The sequence below is a fragment of the Rhinopithecus bieti genome, unplaced genomic scaffold, assembly GCF_001698545.2.
Source record: "Rhinopithecus bieti isolate Rb0 unplaced genomic scaffold, ASM169854v2 scaffold_56806, whole genome shotgun sequence".
NCBI classification, from domain to species: Eukaryota; Metazoa; Chordata; class Mammalia; order Primates; family Cercopithecidae; genus Rhinopithecus; species Rhinopithecus bieti.
Window position 1 is genome coordinate 2,518,889 of NW_016823424.1, and position 7,555 is coordinate 2,526,443.

A 7,555-nucleotide genomic window follows, 5' to 3' on the forward strand; every position below is an offset into this window, starting at 1 on the left:
AAAAAAAAAAAAAAAAAAAAAGAAACATAAGCAACAGCTTCACATAAACTGTTTAGCCAACTCCAAAAATGTTTTAAGGTCATATCTCTCTAATAAGTCCCTTCTTCTCCTCCTCCTCCCGTTCTTCCTCCTCCTCCTCCTTCTTCTTTTATGATTACTATTATTATTTGAGACAATGCCTCGCTCTGTGGCCAAGGCTGGAGTGCAGTGGTGGGAGCAAGGCTCACTGCAGCCTTGACCTCCTGGGCTCAAGCCATCCTCTCATCTCAGCCTTCCGAGTAGCTGGGACCACAGGTGCATGCGACTTGCCTGGCTAACTTTTTAATTTTTTGTAGAGACAGGGTATTTGCCATGTTGCCCAGACTGGTCTCAAACTCCTGGGCTCAAGTGATTCTCCTGCCTCGGACTCCCAGAATGCTGAGATTACAGATGTGAGCCATCATGCCCAGCCTAAATTGCTTTTTATATATCACTACTGGTAGTTTTGCTTGTCTGAATCTTGACTGATACGGTTTGGAATTATAAGTGCTTCCAGAGGAACAGAACCAGGATGATAGCTTCTCTGAAGTGGTTCTCTGATCTGTTTAGATTTAAAGGCATTAATGACCATGTTTTCAGTTATAAAGAGGATGCTAACAGTCCATGGCATGTAGTAGCAAAATAGTTTCTTAAATTATCACCCATTAGGTCAGGCGTGGTGGCTTATGCCTGTCATCCCAGCACTTTGGGAGGCTGAGGTGGGAGGATTGCTTGAGGTCAGGAGTTCGAGACCAGCTTGGGCAATGAAGTGAGACCCTCATTTCTACAAAAAATAAAGGCCAGGCCCGGTAGCTCGTGCCCATAATCCCAGCACTTTGAGAGGCTGAAGCAGGTGGACCATTTGAGCCCAGGAATTTGAGACTTTCCTGGGCAACATAGGGAGACCCCACCTCTACAAAAAATTTAAACATTAGCCAGACATGATGATGCTTACCTGTAGTCCCAGCTATGTGGGACTGAGGCAGGCAGGAGGATCTCTTGAGCCCAGGAGTTTAAGGCTGCAGTGAGCCGTGATCATACCACTGCACTTCACCCTGGGTGACAAAGCAAGACCCTATTTCTCTTTTTTTTTTGGAGACTGAGTCTCTCTCTGTCACCCAAGCTGAAGTGCAGTGGTGCGATCTTGGCTTACTGCAACCTCTGCCTCCTGGGTTCAAGTGATTCTGCCTCAGCCTCCCAAGTAGCTGGATTACAGGCACGTGCCACCATGCCCGGCTAATTTTTGGATTTTAAGCAGAGATGGGGTTTCACCATGTTGGCCAGGCTGGTCTCAAACTCCTGACCTCAAGTGATCTACCCACCTCAGCCTCCCGAATTCTGTGAGTGGCTCATCACAATATCAGTTCAATCCCCAACCTCACAGAGTCACTTCTGTTAAAGTTAAACCATTGCTTTAGAAGTGGGACACTGAAAATTGGGAAGATGTGGCAGATGTCAATGAAATGGGTCTTTGAACACTTACATTTTAGTGAGACTCCTTTGCCAATAGAAGCAGTCCTTCTCTCCTGTCTGAGAATGACTGAAACTTGGACCAAAAGGTAATCTCCACTAAATGAAATTGAAATGCCAGAACTTCCTTGGTAGAGTAATGGTTCTCAACCAGGGGTAGTTTTGTTCCCCTGGGAAATCTGGTAGTGTCTGGAGATATTTTTGGTTGTCACAACTGAGGGTGTGGAGGTGAGAGGAAATTCTACTGGCCTCTTATGGGTGGAGACTAGGCATGCTGCTAAGCATCTTGCAATGCATGGGACGATCCTCCACAATAAGAATAATCCAGCCCAGAATGTCAGTAGTGCTGAGGTTCAGAAACTGCCACAGAGGTAGGTATCCAAAGTATGAGGGAGGTTGGTTTGTTAGGGTGAATTTATCCTGCTTCACCACATCCTAAACTAATGTTGTGAGAAAGACATTTGTCAGGGTAGCACTGGCAAGAGTCCTGTGGTGACTGTTCTCTGTATGCCAGAAATGACAGTGCGAACTGCTGGGCTCCCTAAATTCAATGGGGATGATGGGATCCTGAGGCTGTGGGGGTCAAGTGGTAGCATTTGATTGACAAAGACAAGGAAAGCATGATTGTTGTGATGGGCAGCAAAGCCTAAGTATCATCAGAATAGTGTAAGTAAGCCACAGAGATCTTTGGCATTGGCTAACTGATTATAGTATCCCTAGAACTGAAAGTTATGGGCAGAAGCAGAAAAGCTCTAGGTTTGGTGAATAAAAGTCTAACTCAAATAACCACAATAAAGAGCCAAGGAATTGACTCAGTTCCTAGAATTGAGTTATTTTCACAGGCCCAGAAATCCCTTGGATGAAGAGGGAGCCAGATCCCTTTAAGGAAAGACCCAGTTCGACAGACAAAAATATATATACTATAAGTCTTCCTTCTAGCCTTCCCCAAAGGGGACCTGTGCTCATTTATCAGGGCACCTGTTCACCAACGAAGGGAAAATAATCACATTTATAGGGGATTTTTGAATCCTAGTTCTGAATTGACACTAATCTCTACTTTGGTAGAATTAGTGTGGCCTACCAGTCAAAGTAGGGGTTTATGGAGGTCAGGTGGTTAATGGAGTTTTGCTGTGGGTCTTCTTCATAGTCAAGCCTGGTGGGTCCCTGAACCCACTATCTGTTATTCCTCAGTTCTGGAATGTGTAATTGGAATAGACATACTCATCAACTGTCAGAATTCTTACACTGGTCCCCTGACCTGCAAAGTAAGGGCTGTTATAGTAGGAAAAGCCAAGTGGAAGGAAAAATAGTAAACCAGTGGCTGGGCACGGTGGCTGACATCTGTAATCCCAGCACTTTGGGAGGCTGAAGTGGGAGGATCACTTGAGCCCATGAGGTGAAGACCAGCCTGGGCAATGTAGCAAGACTTCATCTCTACAAAAAAAAAAAAAAAAAATTAAAAATTAGCCAGGCATGGTGGTGCACACGTGTAGTCCCAGCTACTCAAGAGACTGAGGTGGATGGATTGCTTGAACCCAGGAGTTTGGGGCTGTAGTGAGCCATGATCATGCCATTATACTCCAACTTGGGTAACAGAGCAAGACCATGTCTCAAAGAACAAAAACAAAAAATACCACAAATGTAAAACAAAAGCATTACTCTATTCCTAGAGGGACTGTAGAGATTAGTGCCATCATCAAGGACTTCAAAGATGCCAGAGTGGCTATGTGTAATGGATCACGCCTGTAATTCCAACACTTTGGGAGGCCAAGGCAGGAGGATTGCTTGAGGTCAGGAGTTTGAGCTTGGGCAACATAGTGAGACTCTGTCTCTACAAAAAGATTTTGAAAAAAGATACCAGAGTGGTGATTCCTAAACCATCCCCATTTAGTTTGCCTACTTGACAGAAGACAGATGGATCTTGGAGAATGATACTATTCCTATAAACTTAATCAGGTGATCACTCTGCTTATCCAGATGTGGTTTTGTTGCTGGAGCAAATCAACATAACATCTGCTTTTTGGTATGCAGCTGTTAATCTGGTTGAGTGCTTTTTTCTGTACGTCTTTTACTAAAGATAATCAGAAGCATTTGCTTTCACCTGGCAGGGCCCACAGTATGCTTTCACTGCCTAATCTCAGGGCTCTGTGAACTCTCCAGCCCTATGTCATAATCTAGTCTGCAGGGACCTTGATCATCTCTTCATCATACAGGACATCACTTTAGTTCATTATATTAATTTGACCTGAATATCAAGGGGAAATTGGAATGCATTATATCTTTTAGGGCACTTCTTGGTACTCCCATGTCCTATGATGGAAGACAATGGAAAACTAAATCCAACACAGGCAGGATGCCTAATAATCCAGGTTAGGCATGAAGGAATGAAGGTTTGGGTCACCCCACCAGTCAATTAACCATGAGTAGCAAAGGTACTTGCTGAAAGCAAAGGGGATATGAAATGTGTAGTGGATGAATACAGATATAATACTAGCTATGACCATCTGACCAGCTGCAGAAACAGACTGTGATATTTAGGAGTGTTTCTTCCTTATTTTGATATGGATGCATTTGTGTATAGATTAGCCAAGTTTTTTTCTATTCCCCACTTCCATTTACCTATCATCTAACATAAGAAGTGTTAATAGGATTCAACCTTATATCTCAGGATTTAAGTCACAGGATATCAAAGGGGAATGTGATTCAGCTCAAAGAGGAATCAACATCATCCAAAGATGTGTGAACGGATTCTGTATCCTCTTTTGGGAGAGAACTAGCATGCTTTTGGATACACAAAAGGTGGCTGATTTTGCCACTGTCTTTATTTGGAAGTTAAGGGTAATTAAAAGAGGTATATATGGATGTCAAGTTGACAAGGGCTGGACAGTGGTAGGCTTGTATTATGTCAACTGAAGTAGCCTGTAACTGCATTTTCCAGAATTCCTTTCCTTTTATTACCAGGGTTAGTGCAAGAGACATCTGCATGAGATGTAGAAGGTGGAAATGATGCAGCAGTCAAATTCTTCTTGTGTCTGAAAGACACTGTTGCAGTACAGTTTTGCTTATGCGCTGGCTCACTTTATTGGCGGGGGTCAGCAATCATGAGCACAGCCACTATGGCTCCTGCTGAATTTTCTCCTGCACCTTCCCTGACCCCTTTGCCAGCTCCATGTTTAGCTCCAGAATGAAAGGCATTGGCGATTTCTATATTTCATCTCCATCAGTGAATGTGGAGGCTTGGAGATGGCTGAAAACCCATAAGGGTTCCAGTCTGTCCTGTGTATTGTTCTAGCTCATCTTTGCAGGTTCTGGTTTTTTTTTGTTTTTTTTTTTTTTTTTTGAGATGGAGTCTTGCCTTTCACCAAGGCTGGAGTGCAGTAACGTGGTCTTGGTTCACTGCAGCCTCCACTTACCAGGTTCAAGCAATTCTCCTGCTTCAGCCTCCTAAGTAGCTGGGATTACAGGCATGCACCACTACTCCCGGCTTACTTTTGTATTTTAAGTAGAGATGGGGTTTCACTATGTTGGCCAGGCTGGTCTCAAACTCCTGACCTCAAGTGATCCCCCTGCCTCGGCCTCCCAAAGTGCTGGGATTACAGGTGTGAGCCACCGCACCTGACCTACTTTCCTTTCTTTTCTAATTCCTTTCCCTGCTCACTTCAGGCCCAAGCTCCAGATTCATAAGCAAGAGCCTCATAATTATATAAGTTCAAATACCTGTAATAAATCCCTCATTAAACATTACTACTAGTAGTTTTGCTTTTCTCATTAAACACTGATTCGCCTACCAAGCTATGTAGAGTTCCACTTACACGCCATGCCTCGTTTTTTTTTTTTTTTGTTTTTTTGTTTGTTTTGTTTTTTTTTTGAGACGGAGTCTCACTCTGTCGCCCAGGCTGGAGCGCAGTGGCCGGATCTCAGCTCACTGCAAGCTCCGCCTCCCGGGCTTACGCCATTCTCCTGCCTCAGCCTCCCGAGTAGTTGGGACTATAGGCGTCCGCCACCACTCCCGGCTAGTTTTTTTTTTTTTTTTTTTTTTGTATTTTTAGTAGAGACGGGGTTTCACCGTGTTTCACCAGGATGGTCTCGATCTCCTGACCTCGTGATCCGCCCGTCTTGGCCTCCCAAAGTGCTGGGATTACAGACTTGAGCCACCGCGCCCGGCCTCTGTGCCTTTGTTTTTTCCTCTGCCTAGAATCCTGAGGTCCTTCTCTGCTTAGTGAATTCCTCCTTATTCTTGGTTCAGTACATGGTTTACATCCTTAGAGAAGCCTCCTCTGGCCTCCCAGCCCTAGTTAAATGCCACTCCCTTGTGTTTGTGCTTCCATAGCAACCTGTGCTATTTTTTTTTTCTTTTTCTTTTTTTGAGATGAAGTCTTGCTCTGACGCCCAGGCTGGAGTGCACTGGCGTGATCTCAGCTCACTGCAAACTCTGTCTCCCAGATTCAAGCGATTCTCCTGCCTCAGCCTCCCAAGTAGGTGGGACTGCAGGCATGTGCCACTACACCCAGCTATTTGTGTGTGTGTGTGTGTTTTTAGTAGAGACGGGGTTTCGCCATGTTGGCCAGGCTGATAGCAAACTCCTTACCTCAGGTGATCCGCCTGCCTTGGCCTCCCAAAGTGGTGGGATCACAGGTGTGAGCCTCCGTGCCCGGCCAGCCTGTGCTATTTCTGTTACGGCATCTATAACTTTATATTGTCTTCTTTCTTTCTTGGTCTTTCTAAGGAGACTAAACTGTTTAAGGGTAGGGACTGAGTCATATTTCTAAAGTGTCTGGCACATAGCAGGCATTCAATAAATGTTTGCTGAATGATGAAAAGGAGGACTGTAACTTTGTAGTAAGGCTTCCTGTATTTGGAGCACATTATGGCTCACAGTAATAAGATTATTACCATATAACTTTCCTTGCAAGCCCCATGCCCATCATTCTATCATCTCCAACCTAGGCAGGATGACTCCACTCTGCACAGCATGAAGGGCACCTGAGAATATTGTGACCTGTTCTCATTAATGTAGAGCAAACAAATTTAGATTACTTTAGGTCCTAAAATGGACTTCTTGTTAGAACTATCTGATTTAGCTGTGGGTATAACCTGAATTAATGAAGACAATTTTATACCTTTTCTTTGGATTTGACTGGTAGGTCTTGCTTAATTTATGGACTAATAAAAAAAGATTTGCCTATTGCTGAAACTTGGAAGGAAAGAAGAAGGCAGTTGAGATTTGTGGGCTCTAAAAATATCTTCTTCCTAGTTAAACTAATAACTACATTTGCTGTTCAGATAGGCTGGGAAATATGGTCGCTGCTCTTAGCCATGAGATGGGGCTCACAGCCACAATATAGGCTGTGGTCTATCTGTAACTGCTGCTCTTGAGTTATAGGATAGGAACTATTCACCACTCCCTTCACTAAAGAGAACAGCCCATTGCCCTAGTTGTCTACCATGGGTTTTGTCAGTTTTTGTCAGCTGCAATCATAAAAAATTAAGTGCACAACTGGGCCACAGCCTCAACTAAGGGAAGATGAGTCTTTCCTACCCCTCTCTCATTATATCATTGTGACCCAATATTCATCTTCTACTGTGAATGAATAAAATAAATATACTCTCAAAGACAGCTGAACATAAGATACAAATTAAGCAGGTTACCTAGAGTCACAGCTCCGACAACAAATCCTTGGGCAGCAACTCTCATGTGAATAAGATGAATTGACACTTTCTGATCTCTTCTGTACTTTAACTTGTAAAGACCATAGGACACCACAGACACAAAGCCTGCTATACCTGTGAATTTTAAAAGTATGGGTTATTTGGAAGGCTGGGGCAGGAGCATTGTGTGAGACCAGGATTTTGAAAACAGCCTGTGCAACATAGCAAGACCCCATCTCTACAAAAAATAAAAAATTAGCCACACATGGTGATACACATCTGTAGTCCCAGCTACTCAGGAGACTGAGGCAGGAGGATCCCTTGAGCCCAGGAGTTCAAGGCGTCAGTGAGCTATGATTGCACCACTGTCCGGAGTCATGAGGCCTGGAATTAGCCGACCTCTGTTGCTTGATCTCCG

The 7,555-nt window shown here is 44.1% G+C and overlaps 1 protein-coding gene across 1 annotated transcript in view; it reads right to left on the bottom strand.

Annotated features, from left to right (window-relative positions):
• HIGD1C (HIG1 hypoxia inducible domain family member 1C) overlaps nt 1-7,272 on the bottom strand; it is a gene marked incomplete at its 5' end in the record, with an annotated part of 10,032 nt that extends 2,760 nt beyond the window's left edge. Inside the window, one exon of the mRNA XM_017861415.1 lies at nt 7,138-7,272. Within this exon, the coding sequence (XP_017716904.1) occupies nt 7,138-7,272 (135 nt within the window). The remainder of the gene's footprint in view (nt 1-7,137) is intronic.
• Between the last annotated feature and the right edge of the window lie 283 nt (nt 7,273-7,555).